Below are 24,407 nucleotides of genomic sequence, written 5' to 3'. Positions count from 1 at the left end.
ACCTTTCTTAAAACTCACCTCTTTAAAGAAGCATATGGTTAGCTCCGTGGCTGATACAATACATCTCAGATGCACTGACCGTGGCCTCTTGCAGATGCACTTACCAGAACACCCTCCTACTGTCTTTGTAAGTTCTCCCCACTTACCAGTTAGATTGTAAGCTCTTTGGGGCAGGGACTCCTTTTCCTTTATGTCTGAAGCGCTTATTCCCATGATCTTTTATATCATTATGTCACGTATTGTAAAGTGCTATGTACCTGGATGGCGCTATATAAATAAAGATATACAGTACATAAGCTCCCTGGTCTGGGGTAGAAATGCCCATTTACAGATATGAGTGTTCTTCACAGATGAATTTACAGTATACAGAGATTTGGAAATCTGATTTTGGTTTTAGAAGATGAAGGAAGGTTTAACACACGCATTTTATGTCCCATGGAGCGCAACATTGGCCATATCTTCTCCTGTTTCAATGTTACGAGTGAGATAGTAGTACAGTTAATTCCATATTTAAAATGCACCTTAATTAAACGGCAGGAATGATGCCGCTCTGGATGTAATGAAGAAAGAGAGTGTAAAACGAAGCAGCATCATTGTGTTCATTTGTAAATAACATATTGCAGCCAACTGTTTCTTAATTGCCCAGACTGTTGATAAATAATCCAGTCCTGCTGCTCTCCACAGACAATTTGCTTTGGATCAGGCTAGGCAATTCAAATAACACTAATTATTTATGATTTTATGATGTTAAAATGAATATTAAATGAAACAAAATTCCCAAGGATTACTCGGGTGGCAGCTAAGTACATAACATTTTGTACAGATGGTTGGAAGACACGTTTTTTTTTTTTTTTTTGCTCCATCACCGCATCCGTATCCTTGAAGGATTTCGACTGAAGACAGCATATCTTTGAATTTTTCATTAAACCAGACGTCTTGAAATATGAATTCCTTTTATGTTTCTGTGAGTTTTGGGTAAAAGAACCCCAGTGAATAAATCATACAATACTACGTGTCACCAGCACTTGTGAATATTTCTGCTTTGTTATTCTATTCTCAGTAGAGCACCATTGATTATCAAACTCAGCGGAGAGCATTTTATGATCATATATCTCCATTAGCTCCTAGTTTGACTGCCATAGATTTTTCTGGTAAAGACTGCATTATGTATTAGCAGACCCATCTTCTCAATACAAAGTTTGATTTTATTCTCTATGTGTGAAACCCTTATTATGTATTATGTATAGAATTTCTTATCTTTTATATGTAAAAATAGGAGCCGTGTCTTTGTGTAGCTGAATTATAAGCCACCCTTATTTTCTTTTTTTTCTTTTCTTCTTTCACAGACAGCATACTTGATTATGAAGATGAATTTCTACAATGAAATGGCTGTCAGGGTAAATATTTCTTTACTTGTTATACAAATGAAAAGTCAATTGCGATCTGAATTTACTTTTAATAGAATGAGCAAACTAATCTAATGCATAAATGATTAAGATGCTGGTAGGAGGCAGATAAAATAGTGTAACAAATAGTTGAAATGTAAAAGTTATTCATTGGGATTTAAAGTAGGTAATTTTAGTTAGACTAGCAGAACAACAAATGTCTTAGTATAGCTAACGTTAAAAATAACATGTAAGTATATATGGTTAATTGTTATTGATAGGGTTTTCGAAACTATTGAAATATGATGTATAAATAAAATGTGTATATATGTAAAATGTTTGAAATAATCCTGTTTCTAAACATATTAACATATATCTTGTAAGGCCATGCCCTTCAACTAGGGTGCCATTAAAAAAAACTTAAGAGGGGCCACATGAATATTATAATGTGATTTTAGATACATTTAAAAATATGTAAAATTATTAGATGTCAACATTTTACAACCATTTATATCAACGGTTCCATATGTTTTTACATTACCTGAGCTCAAAACTAGGTTTTAGTGTGGGAAAGTACACTTTGCTGAAGAACTGCAGTAAAATTAGCAGGAGCAGACAGTAGAAGATTCTCGCAGTCTGGTTTGGCCTATGGGCTGCAAACTGAAGAGTCCTGTTTTAAGGCCGTGTTTTAACTTCATGGAGACAACTGTACTTTGCATCTAGGGCTACTTTGCATCAATGTGCCCAAGAAGCAAAGCTGACACAAAAGTTAGCACCGGCTTTATCACAGACAGAAATTCTATTAAAACGAATGTTTTCCTTGACAATTTAGGTGCAGTGGCAACAGTTTTTCTGCTGGTGAAAATCTTGATAAATAACACCCATGGGATCTATATTTAAAAAGGGAGCTACTGTAGATCACAGCCAGGGAATTACAGAGCTGTAAGCCGAACATCAATAGTAGGGAAGCTACTTGAAGGTTTAGTATGGGATAATATATACATCAAAAAAAAACAAAAAGTCCCAATGGCACATCAAAATGACAAAATATATAGTAAAATACTTATATGTTTGTCTTCTAATAAGTAAGAGTCATTTAGTTAAACTCTTTGGCCAAAGTGTTATAAGCCTGCAGCCACATCATGGCATGACCAGTTTTGGTTTAAGAACTTTTCTGAAGATCTAAGGGTGTAAAGGACACTTTTTACAATTGTTGTCACTAAGTTTTTCTTAGGATTACATTCATAGATTTCAACTAAAAAAGAATAGCAAATACTAAAAAATATCGGTACATTCCTGAAATACTGATTAACAATTAACCACGTTTTATAGAAAGAAAACATTACATTCAATTAAAAAAAAATTCTTTGATAATACTTTTTTTGCAACACTTTTGCATTCGAAAATCTGTTATGCTTACAATTATTGTACTGTATGTGTTGGATGATTTTTCTAATCCATGGTTATGCTTTAATAAAACCCGTCTCTTAACCTCTTTAGGTATCTGGTCTGCAGATCATTGTAAGGACATGCATTGGAATATTCTTGATATAGCTGTATTTTTCTTTTAAGTTGAGTGTCGTCACGTCTGTAGACTAAACCAGTGGTGCGTAAACTGGGGGGCGTGGGATTTTTCTGGGTGGGCGCGGCCGGTTGCGGAGACCCCGTGCTCTTCCCCGATCATTTAAATTAAATGCCGGGGGACCGCATGAGGTCTCTGCAACCTCAATTTACCAGGATTCAGCCAGCTTCTGGTCACGTCACCATGGCAACGCAGCATCAAATGACGCAGCGGGGTCATATGACGTGACACGTCGTCATGGAAACGCGCGTCAAATTACGCTGTAGGGTCATGTGATGTTATGTGACCCTCGGCGTCATTTGATGCCAGGTTACTGGGGAGGGGGGGGCGTGAGCTCTGGAGCCAGCACACAGGGGGGTCGCTACAAAAAAACTTTGCGCATCCCTGGACTAAACAACACAAATAATGGTTAAAAAATGTTTAAAACCCGAAGCGGTTGAGGACCTGGGGGAATGTATCCTTACCTGGTTCAGCTCCCTCCTGCCAGAACTCCCAACGCACCAGTTCCTGATGAATCGCTAGGGCCTAGCATTCAAGACCACCTGCTACAGAGGAGGCCAGGGATGTGATTCCCCGAATGCACTTTGTCAAAGTCAAGGAGGTGCTCATACTCAAGATGAGAAATGTACCCGAAATTGTGGTTGAGGGCGCCCGACTGATGGTCTTCCAAGACCTAGCGACAACAACAGTGGCAAAGCGAAGAAACCAGAGGCCATATGGGCTAAAAGGAGTTTGTTACAGGTGGGGATTCCCCTATAAACTCCTAGTGGTGTGGAATGGGATTCCCCCCACTCCCTCAAATCGATTGGGGAGGAAGTTGAATTCCTAACAGAGATGGGGATTACTCTACCACTGGGTCTGCCCTCACCCAGACTCCAAAGGCTGACTGGGCCAGAATGGCAGAGGGGCCCGACCAGGAGACGTCCAGCACAGATAAAGACTCCTATCCCCACAGCCACGAATCAACAAGAAACCTAACTTTGCAACTTTCCCAGACGGTGGCAAAGACCCACAATCAGATCAATGTCACCAGACAGATCCGAGGCAAGCCAAATAACAAGAATGAACCTCAAGACCCCTGTTCCTCTACTCCAGAGATGCTCACAGACACACAGCTCTTCCAGGGCAGATCCACCACCAGCCACCACTCTGTGTTGAAGAGTCCTGGCCGTGCACTATCCCACGACCACGTGAGGAGAGGTCTTGTTGCAGCCCAATGTGGTGTCTCGGCAAGCTGTGTGTTCCCGACCAACCACATGGGGCCCATTACCCCACTCTTGTATTTCCCCCTATATTTAAGGGGCCCACCAAGACTTGGCCAATCGGACATAGACACTCTGCAGGCACTTGAGGAGTGATTGGAGGTCTACTCGGTATTAAGGAGCCATGACACTTCTCCTCTCTTCCCTTTTCCCACCCTCTTCGTCTCCCTTTTCCCCCCTCAAACCCTCCCTCCTTACCCTATCCCCACTTCCCCTCATCCCTTACCCCTACTCCCTCTCTCCATCCATTCCCATCCTCCTAATTCCCCCTTCCCCTCCTCCTTTCCTGTCCTCTCTCCCCCCTTTCCCCTCTCCCCCCTTCCCTCCCCCTCCCCTCTCCTCCTTTTCCAGACATAAAAGTAACATTTAGGAAAAGGAGTCCCTGCTCCGAAGAGCTTACAATCTAATTGGTTGGCAAGAAGAACGTACAGAGTAGTGTTGTACCAGGTAGTAATTAAAAAAAACTGGCGTGGGAGCAGCAGGAATCCATTACACAGCACAGCAGCAGATAACAGTGTGAGCCGGGGAACCACATGACCGGTGCAGGAGCGTTCCTATTGGACAGCCGGCTGAAGACACACTGACACCGCCACAGGACCTCTGCTGCTCTTCATAGATCCGTCGCTGGCTGCAGGTAAGTGATGTGATTATTTTCAGCTACTCTGACATTACTCGGTGCCGAGTATTACCCGACGGGCCCACTTCTCAGTTGCCGGGTTCGGGTAATGTCCGGGTAGCTGAAAAAGAGCCCGGTAAGGCCGGGTACCGGGTAATTCCAGGTACTCGGTACATCAATAGTACAGAGACATTAGGAGGGTGTTCTGGTAAGTGCGTCTGCAAGGGGCCAAGGTTTATGTATGAGGTGTTAATTATCAGCCATGGAGCTACAAATATGCTTCCTTAAGCAGGTGTGTTTTGAGGTGGGTCTTAAAGGTGCATATCTCTGTAGTGCTAGTCAGATATTGAGGGGAAGGGCATTCCAGAGGTGTGGGGCAGTCTGTGAGAAAGGTTTAAGGCGGGAGAGGGCTTTAGATACAAAAGGGATAGAGAGAAGAGATCTTTGAGCAGAACGCAAAAGTCAGGATGTTGTATAGTGAGAAATTAGGGCTGAGATGTAAGGAGGAGCAGAAGAAGAAAAAGCTTTAAAAGTGAGGAGGAGAATTGAGTGTGTGATACAGGATTTGATAGGAAGCCAGGAGAGGGATTTCAGCAGAGGAGACGCTGGGACAGATTTTCGAAAATAGTAGAGTGATTCTGGCTGCAGCATTTAGGATAGATTGTAGGGGACACCGGTGAGAGGCAGGAAGGCAAGACAACAGGAGATTACAGAAGTCGCGACGGGAGAGAATGGGGGTCTGTGTCAGAGTTTTTGCAGTCGAGCAACAGGAAAGGGAGTATTTTTGTAATATTGCGGAGGAAAAAAACGACAGGTTTTAGCTACCATTTGAATGTGAGAAGAGTATGTGAGAAAGGAGTCGAGTGTGACCCCTAGGCAACGTGCTTAGGCTACTGTGTGAATGATAGTACTCCCAACAGTAATGTAGAAGGTGGTAGTAGGGCCAGATTTGGGAGGAATTATGAGGAGCTCTTTTTTGTCATGTTAAGTTTAACTCGACGGAGGGCCATCCAGGATGATATAGCAGAGAGACATTCAGAAACTTTGGTCTGTACAGCAGGTGTCGTCAGCATTGAGGTGATAGTTGAACCCAAAAGATGTGATTAGGTCACTTAGAGCGAGTGTGCAAAGAGAAAACAGAAGAGGTCCCAGGACAGAGCAACAGCAGCCTGACTGTGCCACATCTCTTCCATAAAGGTCGGCTGACGGCCACTGACTAAGCCACAGGTACATAGAATCAATACCTGTCAGAGGTACTAGGGTCCTTACAATCCCCTGCAGTAGTGTGGTCCAGATGCTGTCTCATCTGTGTTTTCCTGAGCAGTAAATTTACACCAATGTATCTTTATCTCTGTTATTTCACACCGATGTAATTGTACCATTGATCTGAGTTGAGAACCCCTGGTGTCCCCCCTCCCCCCTCTTTTTTCCTCCTCTCACTCTTTGTGTGAACTATGCTGCATGTTTCCAGAATCTGTTGCCATATCAATTACATATGAGTAATAAAAAAATGAAAAAACAGAAAGTTGCCGGCAAATTCACCAAATCTCCTGCTTTCGCCAGAAAACTAACGGAAAGTTGACTAGTTTTCTAGCCTTCTGAGAGACCTACTTTATTTCTAGCAAATGTCAGCCATACCATCAAGTTTAGTGCACACTTTATATAGACTTCTCGTCAAATCTTTGCCACAAGATGTGGGGATAATTAAATGATTTAAATGAAGCCAGCATGAGACTGGCCATCAGCAGTAGCCCCCTCCTTGTGACCTTCATTCTATGTGACATAGCCTGTGGAGCAGACTGGGTAATTCATACTCATGACAGTACGTGGGGATTGGTGGCAGCTGTGGTTCAAAGGAAGAGGCAAGGCATAAACTGAGAACCAGTGCACTCTACTACTGTGAAGAGAGAATCTTGACATGTGTGCAGGGATGGGCATACATGTATGCATGAAGAATTGAGCCTATTCATGGGCTGGAACAAATAAGGGAAATAATACATACGTAGGAAATGAAGATTAAACTAATCCCCTAAAGTGCCAGGATCAATTAAGGAGTTTTACCTGTATTATGCAATTCATTTTGGCAGTGATACTTACAGTATGTACTGTAGGACCAAATTCAATACTGTATGTTCCAAAGCAAATCTGCCATTCAAGTCAGTAAATTTCAGTGCTATCGGCTACTTCAGAACATGTTGAATCAGACCTATTAGGCTAATCCATTCTGCACTGTTGTTGCTTGGATACCTGCACTGAAGGAGTTAATTGTTTCACTACAATGCACAGTGTTCAGTCTTTACAGTGATAAGGTGCACAGTGGACCAACAAAATCTAAAAAGTTGGGAGAAATAGCCTTTTTGTTGAGGGATTAGGAACAGACTAATAAACATTTCACTTCAGCAGTAGACAGAGTAATCATGAACCCTTTAACTGTAAAACATTGCAGTGAGCTAACTAACACTTTTATATGTAGTGACAGGAATACACTATTTAACTGTCCTACTGTCAGCACAATAATTGGGCATGCGTGGTAACCCTTCTATTACTAAAGAGGAATGTATTGGTCTGATAAGACTTTCATTTCCAGAGGGCCCATTAGCCTCTGGTTAAATAGTATGAGCCTGACTGTTACATTTAGCTTTTCACTGTTTGGATTAAAGTGCTTCATTTAACTCCATCCAACATGTTCTGTCCCGACAAAGAACCACCAACAGGTTAGAATTTAAGATGCATTTAAACAATGAAACTAAGTCCTTAGTATCACTAAGACATATTGTGGAGGTGTGTGTGTTGCTATAAAAACTTGTTCTGTTAATGGCTCATAAGAACTGAACTTTGGTAGCCCTGGGCTAGAATGACAACAGGACACAATAATTATAGTTACTGTAGTGATCATATGCCAGTTCTGGTTGAGACATTTAGAACATAAAATAGCGAGGTAAAAAGATAAAGTTTGGGATTACTCAAAAGCAGCAAGAAGGAATAAGAAGTTCAACAAGTACATGTACCACAAATTTCACAGAAGTGCAGCATGTTCTTTGTCAGCCTCATAATATCACTGCATTATGGTTTTATTGGGAAGTGGGCACAATATCCTCTTAGGTGACACTGCATCGATCTGCCACACAGTCCTTTTAACATTAGGCAAGGTAAGGTAAATGTAAAAAAAAAAAGTTAAAAATCCAACTAGTGATGTACCGGGTACCCGGCCAACCCAGCCATATTTAAAGTACCCAGAAATTACCCAGAACCAGCCCAGGGTGTTGAGACCCAGTGCCGGCTAATTTCCATTCTGCTCTGCTCCCTTGGTCCTCCTCTTGGAGAATGGCAGGAGCAGACGGAGACTTACCTACAGCCGGCAGTGGAAGGTGAGGAGGACCACGGCGACATCCTGGTGGCGATGGGAGCAGCGGAAGACATCCTACAGGCGGTGGCAGCAGCGGAAGACATCCTTCACAGCCGGTGCTGGTGGGAGCAGAGAAACATGTGACGTGAGCAGGAGCGTTACTATTGGACAGCCGGGGAGAAGCTGCACCGGAAGTCGAAAGTTGTGCTCCTCCCCGCCTGTCTAAGAGTAACGCTCCTGCTCCGGTCACATGTTTATCTGCTCCCACCAGCACCGGCTGTGAAGGATGTCGTCATCTGCTGCCACCGGCTGAATAATGAGAACCCCAAGTTTAAGTAGGGGAATGGGTGACATAATGAGGTTTGTGAACGTAAGCGGAAGAAGAATTTCCAAAAGTATTTTTGAGTTAGAATTGCCATTGTTCAAAATCTGTGTGACATGAGCATTGTTCTATACTTTCTAGGGCTTATTCAATAAACTTGGATATTGATAATGCAAAATCATTTGGAAACAACATGTAGTTTCACGCAATTTAAATCTGGAGTATTTGCTGTCTTCAATAAGAAATAAAATTGCTCGGTTGAAAATCTTAATTGCATCCCCTTTTCTCCTGATTTGCAGCAATACTGGATGGATACAGACAGACATCTAGCCACTGCCCCATGCATGCCATAGAGCATATTAAGGCTTGGCCGCTTAGGCATACAAGGGGTTAACCTACCGGGGGGGGAGGGGGCTTACCTCCCTCCTCAGTTGCACTCAATGGGTTAATTAACCTATTTCAAGAGTTTTGACTAATAGGTCTGTAAATTGTTCATATGAACAGGGTTTAAGTGTTTTGGGGTGGCGGCAGAGGGGATGGTGATGGGGGTACCCGCACCGAGGAAGGAGGTTAGGCTCCACAGTTGGGGGGTGAGCAAGAGGGTAACCCCTTGTTTGCCTTGGTTATTTACTAGCCTCTTTGGCAGGAGTGGCCTACTCCAGTCCTCAAGAGCCACCAATAGATCAGGTTTTCAGGATAATGACTAAGGGCCTTATGCAGAGAGGAACGTTATTTAATGTGAAAACGGCAAGAAAATAGCCACAGAATTGGAGCAAGTTATGGTCGTATGCAGAAAGCTGCGTTACCTAATTTTTCTGATGAGATTCAAAATTGCCAAGTTTTTCTGGCTAGATTGAACTCACTATAATATAGGGCAGAATGGCGAGTTGCAGTGCATCTATGCTACCTGCATACCACCCTATTTTAACATGGCGAATTTACCAATCTCTCCACGTGTTTGGCAATTTTTAAAGTAAAGAAACCTGCTGTGGAGAATTTTATGAATCTCTCCATGTTCTCTGCAGGAGAAGCTTCTCTGGGAAGTATTTTCTCCAAAATATGGTGCTATTTCCCTTCTCTATCCTCTCTGCATAAGCCCCTTAGCCACTGATTGAGCCACCTGTGCTGAAGCAGAGATATCCTTAAAACCTGACCTGTTGGTGGCTCTTGAGGACTTGAGTTGGCCACCCTGCTCTATGGCATGCAAGAGGATAGCTAGTGAGGCCAGGGTGAGCTGTTATGATTAATGTCACCTTGGTTTCCATATCGGACTTGCATGCTGCAGGCCTTCATAACATCCATGGTTAACAAGGGCTTAATAGTGCAAAGTTTTCCTCTTCGATAACTGACAGATATGCTAATTTAGATGTGTAAAGGGTATTACAATGTTTACAATATCTGTTTCAACAGGTATACGAGGTGTGTTCACAGGTATCTCATCCCTCCTCTACACCAAAATACATTTTTCACCTTGCTGAGTAAAGCAAACTTTCTGGCTGCTGCTTCCCAGCGCGATTTGCAGAATCACAGCTTATTGAATAGGTCTGAAAAATAACACTTGGCGAGTTTGCTTTATTGCTGTACAATTTTTGCCGATTTTTTTAAGAGGAGCCTCCGTCTCATGGTTTGGGTAAAAAGGCATTGCCTGTATTAATCATGTTCGTTCCTATCAGCTCAAATGGATCCGTCTGCTGCAAAACTAGACTGCAGCATTGATTTCCACTAGTGACTACAAAAATAGTAAACGGATTTAAATGGATAGGCCCTTTGGAGAAAAAACAACTGTTTAGGGATAGAGAACTGTATCTCATACTTAGTAAGTAAAGAGAAAAACAGGGCTATTTCTTGTCTCCTGTGTGATACAAAAAGCAGGAATAAATTGACAAAATATCTTGCTGTTGGGTTTTGATCTTTTTTTTCTCTTCAAGATCTGGAAGGTAAAAGTGAACAGCACGTGGCAGGTAGAATCAGGGCCACGGAGACAGGGGGGACAGCCGGGACTCCTGTCCCGGGCCCGGTGAGTCAGGAAACCTGGGCCCCCACCAGTCTACATGTCAGAAAAAAAAACGCTGACAAGCTATCTTATACTGCGTCCATGCTGCTGAAGACCGCGCTATGTGCGACGTCACCCACGTTTAGCGGGAGCGTTTTCTGGCCAAGGTAGACGCGACGTGGGGGCGGGTCTAGGGGCATATCTGTGACGTCGCGGAGCTGGTTCGGGCGAACCGCTAAGGTGACCTGGCTGTTGCACCGAGGAATCAGTTTGAACTGATTCTTCACGCACCTTGCACCCCCTCCTGCTGTCGTGCGCTCACGCACGCGCACACCTCCACGCAGTCTTCGCCAGTATGGACGCCTCCTTAATTGTAGCCTGCTTGAGAGAGCCAATCAGAGCCTTCCTCATGGGCGGGGCCTAGCTGATATAAGCAACTGCACAGGCGGGGAAAATAATGTGTTTGAATCTTCCCGGCTGTGCAGCTGCTTATAATGTCTGTGTCTCTGTCCCAAACCTACCTGCCATTAGCAGCCCCTCCAAGGCTCCTGCTGGCTGTCTGAAGGCTCCTCCATGGGCCGTCAGCAGCTTCTCCAAGACCCCCCATATGCATTGTGAAGGCCCCTGTGTGGGCAGTCAGCAGCTTATCCAAGGCCACCACGTGCCTTGTGAAGGACCTTCCGCAGCTGTCTGAAGATCCCTCCTTGAACCTCCAGGCTCCAGCCCTCAAGATAATCTCCCCCTGGCTCTTAGTCCTATACACCTTACACTCCTTGGCCCATACCTTCCCCCCACACCCCTCCAAGGCCCACACCTCCCCCACCTCCCGTAGGCCCATACCTCCTCCCCCCCAGGCCCATACCTTCTCGCCCCCCCCCCCAGGCCCATACATCCCCCACCAGGCCCATACTTTTCTCCCCCTCAGGCCCATACCTTCCTTCCCCCTCCCCCTGGCCCATACCTTCCTCCCTCCGGCCCATACCCTTCCCCCCCCCCCACCGTCCCATACCTTTCTACCGTTTGGTATGTATTTAGGGGGTGAGAGGGAAGGTTTTTTGTGTTTGGGGTGGTTTTTTTGGTATGGATTGTGTCCATCACACACAGATTATAGTGAGATGTAGCAAACTCTGCGTCTCCTCACGTCACTTTTGTATCTTTTTTTTGCATTAAAAAAACCTGTCAGGTCTGAGGGGGCATAAACTTTTCTTGGCAACAATTTGCGTCACAGGTAACAAAACACTTTCATACATTTGACGTGAATACAAGCAGAAAATAGTAATGCGTCAAAACAAACTTCTATTTGTATGATCTTTATGTTAATAAATCTCCCCCATAGTGCTATTATTGGACTCCATTTAGCGGACTGTGGCATAGACATGTATGTATATCTTTATTTATGTAGCGCCATAATGTACATAGCGCTTCAAAGCAGTAATACATGTGATAATCATATAAATAACAAATAGTACAAATAACACATCGTGGGAAGAAGTGCTTCAGACTTAAAAGTGATATTTGGGAAAAGGAGTCCCTGCCCCGAAGAGCTTACAATCTAATTTTTAAGGCTGCGTCCATAGAAGTGTATAAAACTTATCAAAATGTGGCGCTCAGTGTATATGGTTTAAATCAACATCAAATAAACCCACAGTGTTATACATAGATAAGAAAATAAATAGTGATACTTATACAACCACGTGTGATAAATGCTGCTGTGACTTGATGCAGGACTGCTCTTTCAATCCTCGTGGACAAGTGAAGGGTGAAAATCATCAAGAAGCGCAAATCATGTGGAAAATAAAAGAAGACAACAAACTTATGGTGCAGTATTGTGTGAATTCTGTGTGGTAAATGGCATTAGTTAGGTGTTCAGAATACTCACAAACGTGAGAGGTATGTAGGCATATAAAGGTTTCTTTAACGCATCCGTGACACGCATACCAGAACAGAGGAACAGCTGAGATACTACTCTTCCGGTCTTGCAGAGATCCACATTGTGATCTACACGCTTGTTTCTTTCCATCACCATGTGAGTTGATTGGATTTTGCTTGTTTTTATAAATATTCTATGTACAGTCTGCACTATGTCCGGTTCATTTTATTTCTAAGGGGCCGCTGGTTAAAGTGTACCAGATCGCTACAGTGTACCTGACTATCAGTGCGGTTCCTATCCTACCATTTGGCCTCATCCCATGGGTTAAAGAAACCTTTATATGCCTACATACCTCTCACGTTTGTGAGTATTCTGAACACCTAACTAATGCCATTTACCACACAGAATTCACACAATACTGCACCATAAGTTTGTTGTCTTCTTTTATTTTCCACATGATTTGCGCTTCTACATGCGTCCATAGAAGGACAAGCAGCGCTGAGCCCTGCGAATGCTCCGTGTTGAGCCCCGGCATCCTCAATGCGGATGTCTTTAGAGGGGGCTCACGCTAGCGTCCGCAGGCGTGCTGAGGAGTTGGATTTTTCAGCCGACAGCCAAGCGGTTTTTCAGCGCGCTGTCGGCTGAAAACATCCAATCAGCGCGAAGCAGCGTCAACGTCACGGCGCCGTGACATTGGCACGTTGACGTCAGTGCGTCGCGGGCTATTGGCCCAGCGACGTCACTGCCCCGCCTCCCCCCACCTCCCCCTGCCTCCCGATCGCGCCTCAGCATCAGCGCTGTTCAGCACTGCTCCCCCCTTCTATGGACGCAGCCTAAACCGGAATAACGTACAGAGACAGTAGGGAGGTGTTCTGGTAAGTGTGTCTGCAAGGGACCACGGTCGATGTATGAGGTGTAAAGTATCAGTCACAGAGCTACTCACATGCTTCATTAAGGAGGTGTGTTTTAAGATGGGTCTTAAAGGTGGATAGAGAGGGTGCTAGTTGGGTATTGAGGGGAAGGGCATTCCAGAGGTGTGAGGCAGTGAGTGAGAAAGGTTTAAGGCCGGAGAGGGCTTTAGACACAAAAGAGGTAGAGAGAAGACATCCTTGAGCAGAATGCAAGAATCGTGATAGAATATAGCGAGAAATTAGGGCTGAGATGTAAGGAGGGGCAGAACAGTGAAAAGCCTTAAAAGTGAGGCGGAGAATTGAATGTGTGATATGGGATTTGATACTAAGCCAGGAGAGGGATTTCAACCCAAGCCCCAACCTATCCATCTTGGATTACAATTATGGTTCGCAGAAATAACGCAGAAACACCCCAGTTGTTAGAATTGTGACTTTCATTACAATTAAGTCAACTGACCACTAAAAAACTATGCAATTTTTTCTTACAACTATGTAGCGTTACTTTGGGTATTATAGCTGACAATTTCACTGTAAGGATTATCATCAGTGTCTGTTACTCTAGTTTGATTCTAACAGAGATAACTTTGAGATATTTCACTTAACTCCTTCATTGCCAGAGGCTCCTGCAACACTGCTGAGCATTGACTTGATGGACCGTTTGGGACAATAGGGCAAGACAAAGTCACTTGAATGGGGCGACTTATTGATGTCTGTTGCAAAAGTGATGCAAGAAACAACACCCACGTTTTGGGAAAAAGCACTCTGCTTTTAATAGGATTTTTTTTCCTTCTGTAAATCAGGTTCTATTTTTACATAAGTATTGCACCAGATTTGTAGCATGAAGATTTTAATATTTAGCCAAATGGTTTGTTAGTCACTTATATTAGATCAAATGCATTTTTTTTTGTAAACTGGGTGATTTGAATGACCTGCAACTGGGGATCTGCTTAAAAAATATTAGCAACAAAATACCCTCAAAAATAATAAACAATTGTACCATTAACACAAATAATGAAAATATGTACTTTATGTAGACTTTTTGGTGGTAATTCATGGTTCTTTGTATTTTTCTTATGGGATCATTATAGGACTGTGGATTAATGGATCTGTTTGTTCCCTGGTGTCTTCCTAAATGTTTTTTTCTTCGATTGATTGCTTAAATACATTAATGCCATTCTAACGCTTGAATAATTGAAATCTTTTTTTTTTTTTTAAATATAAGAAAGCATCAGTCAATGTAATTTAAGTAACTACTACTTGTAGCAGTATTTTCTATTTGACTACTTTCTAGACTTTTGAAAATCTTATAATCATACCATTTCGCATAATAAATGTGGGCTGTGATGATAGATATTTCAAGTAATTGCTTAATGTATCCAGCAAAGATGCAGAACCTTTTGACATAGTCCGTGTAGATCACACATCATTCGTTCGTATTCATGTACCTTGGGTTGTGGTGACCTTGTTTTGACCCCAGCTTTTTTGCAGATGTTAGCACTGCAAATATAACTTGTGTGGATAGATTCTCCAGTTATTTTGGAACAAACATGTTTCCATTTTATGAAGCATGTTTTTTTTTTTTGTAACAAAGATTTATTGTGGACGGTGCAAGAAAAATCCCACTTGCCATTTATCTTTTGGTGGCCCCATATCTCTCCTACAGAGTTTCATGGCAGTGATGCAGTACAGGATATTTTTCTAGACCTGTATCTTTTTATCTTATTGGAAGTGCAATAAAACTACTTGTAGTGTTTTTGACCTTCTCTGCCAAGAGTTACTTCTTCTTGTGCTCTGCAATTGTTTCTTTCTTTGTCTGTTCGTAGTAACATTGATGGCTGCAACACTAAATGAAGCCAATTGTCCATCATGTTCAATCTTCTTCTGAAAATAAAAATGACACTGAAAAAGTCCAAGTAGAGAATGCTGTGGTCCAGGAAGACATTTAATTATATTTACAAGCAGGCAGGGATGGTTTCATATTTAAATAGCAGGGCATCCAATTATATATTTTGTAAATACCCCACAAGTTGTGTCACGACAATTTGAAGGATGCTTCAAAAAACTATTTTGAAGAGTATAAGTATTTTATCTCCACTTTGTATCATTTTACAAGGATACTAAAAAACAATTTGAGAAGATTTGATGTTAATCCCACCTGCTACTGTATATCCAGGCCTGCTGGCAGGTTTCCCCCTGATTCATTTTGGAGGGCTCCTGGGCCCATTCACTGAAGGAGGGGTAACACAGAAGAGTAAGCTAGGCAGAGAAAGGGGCCTAGCCCCCTCATCCACTGGGCCCGCAACAGTTGTCCCGGTTGGAACTCCTTGTCAGCGTCCCTGGCTATATCACCCTTTTGCTTACTCTGATTTGCATTTGTCCTTATTTGTATTTTTTTTTCCTTTTCTCAGGTATTTTGCCTTATGTGTAGCTCTTTAGGGCCTAATCACAACTGGCAATATTGCATGGATACACATATCTCATATTCATTCAACAGCTTTTTGCAAACTGTGCATAAAAGTGTAATTTATGTCGCAATTTCACCTGACTTTTGACAATCCGTGTGATATGCATGCTGATGAGGAAATCTCGTCAATTTAAGCGTTTACACAGTATTTAATATTATTAGGTCTCGCGTGATGTCTCGGCTTTCTTCAAATGGTCCGAAGTGGCCAATCGCATTATTGTGATCTTGATTTCACTTGGATGGTCAGGTTTTGGACCTTATTAAAAAAGACCATCTATCTTCCATCTGGGACTTAGACAAATTGTATCAATCAGAAGACATTTTGAAGTCAAAATGGCATACTAATGAGATTTTTTTTGTAGCAATCTTTTTGTATAAATATTCTGATTGCACACAGAGAGCTGCTCTTATCTGTGCATGTTTATTCCTGATTTGTTCCTGTCTTTTACAGGATATATTTCCTGAATTCTTACCTTAACTTGCCCTTTTAAGTTGCCATAGTTAACTTTACTTTCAGCCCTTACCGTCTTTATTTGCATTGTACCGTATGTATAAACCCAGGGCCAGTTCTACAAATGGTGCACCCTTAGGTACTCCCATTTTTGTAGCCGCCGTCCTCCTTCGGCGTCAAATGACGCCACAACATCACGTGGCGATGCGTTGTCATGGCAATGTGTCATCATGTAACGCCTTATAGCTAGAGGAGGAGGGTGGTGACGGAGCACCTGGAGGTTCAAATGGAAGCGGCGGGACGCCGAGATGCTGCCTATTCACTGATTTTGCTGACCTTGGCCTATTGGGAATTACGGGCCTGTATAAACCTAATACATTTCAGAGGGGAATAACTCTAAAAAACATTCGCACATTTCTAGCTATCAGGGAAATCTTTACAGACAAGATTTTGTACAACATTTTGGATTTTGTAAAGATGTTGCTTTTAGAGCTGTAGGCAATGTATAAGCAGTGGTAGCACAAATCCTGAGTGCCTTATCAAAGTAATCCATACATAGAAAGGGAAAAAGATAATTACTAAGCATTCTTCAGCCAAAAGGCACCTTCCAATGCTGGAAGACATGATGCAGCCCATTCAAATCAATAACTCAGTGAAAACAATGACACCGTCAGCTCCTTGTGACCTTACATAGTTACATAGTAGGTTAGGTTGAAAAAATACATTGCCATCGAGTTCAATCTATCTTAAATTTAGAAAGATATTGTTTGTATATTTGTATTTACATAGTTACATAGTTATATAGTATATGAGGTTGAAAAAAGACGTACGTCCATCAAGTTCAACCTATGCTAAATTTAGACAACAGATACTTTATCCTATATCTATACTTACTTATTGATCCAGAGGAAGGCAAACAAAAAACCCCAGAGTTATATCATCCAATGATATCTCATAAGGGGAAAAATAAATTCCTTCCCGACTCCATGAATTGGCAATCGGATTAATCCCTGGATCAACATCCTTCTCATGTTTACTTATTTGGTATATCCCTGTATACCTTTCCTTTCTAAAAAGATGTCCAGCCTTTTTTTGAACAAATCTATAGTATCTGCCACCACAGTCTCCATGGGTAATGAATTCCACATTTTAACTGCCCTTACTGTAAAGAGCCCTTTCCTTTGTTGCTGGTGAAATTTCCTTTCCTCCAACCTTAAGGGATGGCCACGAGTCCTTTGTACTGCCCGTGGGATGAATAGTATTTAGAAAGCTCCTTGTATTGTCCCTAAATATATTTGTATATGGTTATCATATCCCCTCTTAAACGCCTCTTTTCTAATTTAAATAAATCTCATTTAGCTAGCCTCTCCTCATAAGTTAGAATGTCCATACCCTTTATTAATATGGTGACTCTTCTCTGCACTCTGTCTAGTTCCATAATGTCTTTTCTTAGGATTGGTGCCCAAAATTGTACTCCATATTCAAGGTATGGTCTTACTAATGCTTTGTATAGGGGCATAATTATGTTTACTTCCCTTCCATCCATTGCCCGTTTGATGCAAGATAAGATCTTGTTTGCCTTTGCAGCTACTGCATGACATTGGGCACTATTGCTAAGCCTGCTGTCTACAAGCACTCCTAAATCCTTCTCCATCAAGGATTCCCCCAATATATCTCCATTTAATTTGTAAGTCGCCTTTTTATTCTTGTATCCCAAATGCATAACCTTACATTTATCTGTATTAAACCTCATCTGCCATTTACCTGCCCACGTTTCCAGTCTCTCCAAGTCCTTCTGAAGAGAAATTACATCCTGCTCTGATTCTATTACCTTACACAATTTAGTATCATCAGCAAAGATGGAGACTTTGCTCTCGATCCCAACCTCAAGGTCATTAATAAACAAGTTAAAAAGCAGGGGTCCCAGTACCGATCCCTGAGGTACTCCACTCACGACTTTAGCCCAACCTGAAAAAGTTCCATTTATGACAACCCTCTGTTGTCTGTCCTTTAACCAGTTTTCAATCCAGGTGCATATATTATTACTGAGTCCAACTTTCTTTATTTTGTACACCAACCTCTTGTGTGAAACCGTATCAAAAGCCTTTGCAAAATCTAAGTAGACCACATCAACAGCATTACCCTGGTCTAGATTCCTACTTACCTCCTCAAAGAAACAAATAAGGTTAGTTTGGCAAGATCTATCCTTCATAAATCCATGCTGACTATTACTAATAATTTTATTTTCCATTAGGTATTCCTGAATATTATCCCGTATTAAAGCTTCAAGTAGTTTCCCTACTATTGAAGTCAGGCTTACAGGTCTGTAATTTCCCGGTTGTGATCTAGCTCCCTTTTTAAATATAGCCACCACATCTGCTTTACGCCAATCTTGTGTTACTGAGCCTGTGGAAATGGAGTCCTTGAATATTAAATATAATGGTTTTGCTATAACTAAGCTTAACTCCTTGAGAACTCTTGGATGTATGGCATCGGGGCCAGGTGCCTTATTTACTTAAATTTTTTCAAGTCGCTTATGAACTTCTTCCTCTGTTAACCAATTGTTCATTAATATGGAGGTTGTGGCTTCCTCCTGCGGCACTACTATTGAACTTGATTCTTCCCTGGTAAACACAGAGGCAAAGAATTTGTTTAATACCTCAGTTTTTTCCTTATCTCCAATAATCTGCCTACCCATCTCACACTGAAAGGGTCCTTGTAACAGGGGATTTATCCCTGTTCAGGTAATGTGCCTCTAATCCAGCAGTGTGGTGGTTAACTGCGGGTAGTCAATTATCAAAACACCTCCTGCCTGATTAGATGGCTTAGAAAGCCTGTCTTTTGAAACAAGAAGTGAGAACTCTTTAGCTGACACCTGAGCTGAACTGTGAGACACACTTGTCTTGAGCTCTGCCAAAAGATAGCAGAGCTGCTTTCAAGACACAGGGAAAACTTCTATACCTGTATGCTGACCAACCCTGGAGACAAGGGAGCTGAAGCAGGGACAGTGAAGATTTTCCCTCCAAACCACAAGGAACAGATACGACTTTCATTCTTAAAAGACTGCTTATATCTGCTTATTGCATGCTATGTGTTTGGGGTTGGGAGAATTGCTTAACTAACGGAGATGTGAATTAATTGCATAGGAGTTCACTAGAAATACACCCAAGTGGATAGAAGCTTTGTTCCCCCCCTGTGTTTGGATACTTTCCTGATGAAAAGGAAAAGGCACAATAAAGCCTATTATAATTTCACCTTATAGAGCCTCCCATTGTGTACCTCTGTGAACGTCCGTCTACATATGGTGTCCGAAGTGGGACAAGAGGTGTCTTTGTAGTTAAAAAGGACCGGAGATTTTTATGTGAAATTTTTTTGTTATGCTTTTTGCCTACAAACTGTCTAAACAACTTGAAAAAAAAAACAAAACAAAAAAACCTCTCATGCAGCAGAGGCAGAGTTAAAGTGATACACACCACTTAAACTTACATTGCACCGAAACTTACAAAAACCACAGATGGACTCTTTTCCCCAATCCCAAGAGACTGCTGAAGCAGGTAAACCTTTAATTGCCTATCACAAAGTGTAATACGGTCATTGAAATAGGGATTTTGCCTTCTAGCCATAGTCAGGGTTCAAGAAGTGAGTCAGCCCTTAAAAAGGGATAGGTGTTTGTTGTTTTCAAAAGTTTCGCTGAAGCAGTGAATACAGATGGTGACCCATGAGGGGTACTGATTTAGCAAATAAAGGTTGCCACACCGCATAGGGCTACCAGCTGTGAATGGAGTATATGCAGAAAAGTGTGAAAATTGATACAAGACTGTGCTGAAGCAGGGGAATTTTTAGCAAACAAATCCTGAGTGTAAAATTGCCCTATAAAGGAAAAGGTTTTTCAAAGCCAATTGCTGAGTGTTGAGTCCACTGCAAAGAATGTTTTTTTTTTCTGCAAGTAAAAAAGTATGCCTATTATCTTGGGAGCAAAACAGACACCCAAAGTGTGAAGTGTGAATGCCATAATACCCAAAGATGAGACTGAAAATTACTGAACTCAGACAGAAAACCAAATTATGTTGCTGAAGCGGAGGGATGCACCTAGCAAGTAAATGGTGTATAGCAAATAGACTTTTAACCTAGCAACTGCACATCTTGTATACCTGATAAAAGAAAATGCATGCACAGTACTGCTGATATTGAAAAAAAAAAATTACCCAAGAAAGAAAAGTACAGAGATGCCTGTGAGAGCTACGACCTCTACAAGCAAAATATGCCCATCTGTAGGACTACCACAATTGGGGGGTCTAGCAAATACAGTGGCAACAACTGCAATAGCGCCTCCTGAGGTCAGGAAGAAAATTACACCTGATAGCCTAAAAATGGAGGACAAGATGCAGCGTTCCTGTAATGAACCCTACCCCACGGAAGAGTGGCCCTAAAAATTGCCAGGCATGACTGTGATCTGCTCTGTGAAGAATTGGAAAGGGAGAGAAAAAATAATGCTGAGCTACAGAAGACTGTGCTCGCAATTTACTCTGCGGCCAGGACAGAATTGGACGATCTCAAGACAGCTAGATACTGCAAAGGCTACTATTTCCACCATGGATGAAAAGCAGAGCCAATCTGATAAAATGGTGGCTACGCTAAAGCGGAAGTATGAGGAGGCACTGAAACAGATGACAGTCTTCCAGCAAGAGGTTCACACTCTTCGTATAGAGCTGAATGCCTCACAACAGGAGGTCAACAGTGTCCGGATAGAAGTGGACGTATCTCAGAAAGAGGTTCAGACACTCCGCAGAGCACTTGATGCCTCACATCATAAGACCAACAGCTGCCGCACAGACCTGGAAGTTTCCAGAAAGGAACTACATAGTCTCACTGAGGAGCTGGACATTGCTAAAGAAACTATTGGTAATCTTGATACAGATCTCAAAGTCTCTCAGAAGGAGCTTCAGACCCTCAACCTAGAGAAGGAAGTCTCACGCCAGGAGAGTGTCATTCTCAAAGCAGATGTGCGTAAATGGAAGGAGGACTGCAAAGAAGCCCTGAAGAATACAGAGACTAAAAAAGGGAAAATTCAAGATTAAAAAGAGAAAACTTAAAACTGAAAGAAGAAAATTTTCAGTTGACAGAAGAAGTCAAGGAAAAGTTTGAAACAGAGCACCGACTGCAGAACCAACTGCAAGGTCTGCGTACACACCTCCAGTATGTTGAGGAGAAGCAGCAAACGCTGCAGGAAGAAAGCTGCAGGCTGCTAAAGAAATTCAAGTCCTGCAGGAACGTCTGATGACCCAGTATGTCCCCGCAAAGGAGCATGAGAAACTGAAGGCTACCCTGAGCATCACCAAAGCAACGCTAAAAGCCAAGTTTAGAACCCAGGTGACGCGGCACAAAAGGGAGCACAAGAAGGTCCAGAAACTGAAACAAGAAACTGTGGCCCAAGCAAAGAAGTTCATAGTGCGCCACAAGGCAACAAAAATTACAGAGCTCCAGAATATGAAGGAGACTCTGATACAGACTCAGAGAAAGCACCAGTATCCCACAGTAACTAATGCCTGTGAGGACAAGGGTACAGTGAGAGTTGGGGACTCCATGCAACTTCAAAACAAAATTACGAAGTTTGAGCCACCTAAGAAAGCACTAGCCAAACCTACAGCTGCCCAACAGGCAACAAACAGAGGTAGGAGTGCAGAATCAAAACCAGAAGAGTCTTTAGCTGAGGAAGCTGAAAAAATAGGACGTTCTCTGGAAAAGGAGGTGGAGGTGCAACTTGGTCCCAAAGAAGCTGAACTGGCGACTCCGTGGTGTGGAGAAACTGCAGAAAGACCGCTTAAAGACCAGAAAACTCTAAGGGCTAGTCCTAACGGCCCTACAACTGTTGCCATACACTTTGTCTACAAAAAGAGGAGTGCCCGACGCAACACAAATCTCATGACCGCGCACGAGATAAAAAGACTTTACGTGGAAAAAGTCCTCCTCGAGCGACTGAGTGCTGATCTCAAGCACCTTTGGGAGGAGACAAAAATAAACTGGAGAAAGGGCTCCAATCCCAGCAGGACAGAGGGTTCTCTTCCTCCATCCACTCTCATTCAAGTCACAGAAAGATCTCGAATGAGAGTGGAAGGGTGGGATTTGGCAGTGGTAAGCCCGAGCTTCCCACACACAGGGGAGGTATGTAACAGGGGACTTATCCCTGTTCAGGTAATGTGCCTCTAATCCAGCAGTGTGGTGGTTAACTGCTGGTAGTCAATTATCAAAACACCACCTGCCTGATTAGATGGTTTAGAAAGCCTGTCTTTTGAAACAGGAAGTGAGAACTCTTTAGCTGACACCTGAGCTGAACTGTGAGACACACTTGTCTTGAGCTCTGCCAAAAGATAGCAGAGCTGCTTTCAAGACACAGGGAAAACTTCTATACCTGTATGCTGACCAACCCTGGAGACAAGGGAGCTGAAGCAGGGATAGTGAAGATTTTCCCTCCAAACCACAAGGAACAGATAAGACTTTCATTCTTAAAAGACTGCTTATATCTGCTTATTGCATGCTACGTGTTTGGGGTTGGGAGAATTGCTTAACTAACGGAGATGTGAATTAATTGCATAGGAGTTCACTAGAAATACTCCCAAGTGGATAGAAGCTTTGTTCCCCCCCCCCCCTGTGTTTGGATACTTTCCTGATGAAAAGGAAAAGGCACAATAAAGCCTATTATAATTTCACCTTATAAAGCCTCCCATTGTGTACCTCTGTGAACGTCCGTCTACAGTCCTATATTTTCTTTTCTCATTTTTTTCTTATTAAGGTACTTAAAGAATTTTTTAGGGCTGACCTTACTTTCTATTTCAATCTTTTTTTCATTATCCATTTTTGCTAATTTGATTGCCCTTTTGCAATTTTTGTTACATTCCTTATAATTCTGATACGATGTCTCTGTCCCTTCTGACTTAAAGAATCTAAACGCCTTCCTCTTCTTGTCCATTTCCTCCCTTACCTGTTTATTTAGCCACATTGGTTTTGACTTATTTCTTTTATACTTATTACCCAAGGGTATACACTGATAAGTGTGCTTTTCTAACAATGTTTTAAAGACTGCCCATTTATCTTCTACATTTTTCCCTGCAAAAACATCATCCCATTGTATTACTACTAGATTAGACCTCAGTTTATTAAAATCTGCCTTTCCAAAGTTGAAGGTCTTTGTTGAACCCAAGTAATCTGTTTGTTGATCATTTATTTCAAATGAGACCATGTTATGATCACTGTTACCCTAATGTTCCAGGACTTGAATATTTGTTATTACTTCTACATTGTTTGATATGACCAAATCCAGAACTGCCCCTCTCCTGGTTGGTTCCTCAATAATTTGGGTCATATGATTGTCTTTAAGCACCCCCAAAAACCTGTTCCCTATTGTTGTAACGCTAATCTCATTGCCCCAGTGTATGTCTGGATAATTAAAATCCCCCATTATGCAAACATGACCCAGTTTTAATGCCTTCTGCATTTGCAAAAGTATTTTAGCTTCCTCAATCTCACAGATATTTGGTGGTTTATAGCATATTCCCACAAACATTTTCTTTATACTTTTACCTCCACTGCTAATTTCTATCCACAAAGTCTTTACATTTTCATCATTCCCTTCATAGACATCATCCCTTATAATAGGTTTTAGATCCGGTTTAACATATAAACATACTCCACCTCCCCTTCTATTTGGCCGATCCTTCCGAAAAAGAGAATAACCCTCTAAATTAACTGTCCAGTCATGAGTTTCATCCCACCATGTTTCAGTAATGCCTATGATATCATACTGCTCCCTTGCAGCTATTAATTCAAGCTCCCCCATTTTATCTGTCAGGCTTCTTGCATGCAAGCATGCATTTAAGGTTTTTTTTCAGCCTCTACTATTATCTTATCTGCTCCTTCCTTTCTGTGCCCACTTTGTTTAGTCTTTAGAAGTTTTCTAGTATTATCTGTATTTACTATGGGTGTCTCACTGCTTGTCAAACTTGCACTTGCCCCCATTCTACCTCCATACCACCTTGTATCCTCATCTATTCATTTAGTTCATTATCTGTTTCATTCCCCTCCCCCCTCCATCCTAGTTTAAAATCCCCTCCAACCTTTTTAGCATTCTCCCCCCTAGCACAGAAGATCCCTCTTCATTGAGGTGCAATCCGTGCCTAGACTATAGATGGCACCTCTCAGAAAAGGAGT

General features: G+C 42.1%; 1 protein-coding gene across 1 annotated transcript in view; it reads left to right on the top strand.

The window, feature by feature from the left end:
- Positions 1-24,407, top strand: part of SPATA17 (spermatogenesis associated 17) — a 296,011-nt gene that overhangs the window by 36,825 nt on the left and 234,779 nt on the right. Inside the window, exon 4 of the mRNA XM_075595597.1 lies at positions 1,347-1,397. Within this exon, the coding sequence (XP_075451712.1) occupies positions 1,347-1,397 (51 nt within the window). The remainder of the gene's footprint in view (positions 1-1,346; positions 1,398-24,407) is intronic.

The sequence above is a fragment of the Ascaphus truei genome, chromosome 4 (genome assembly GCF_040206685.1).
Source record: "Ascaphus truei isolate aAscTru1 chromosome 4, aAscTru1.hap1, whole genome shotgun sequence".
NCBI lineage: Eukaryota > Metazoa > Chordata > Amphibia > Anura > Ascaphidae > Ascaphus > Ascaphus truei.
This window is presented reverse-complemented; position numbering and strand designations above follow the sequence as displayed.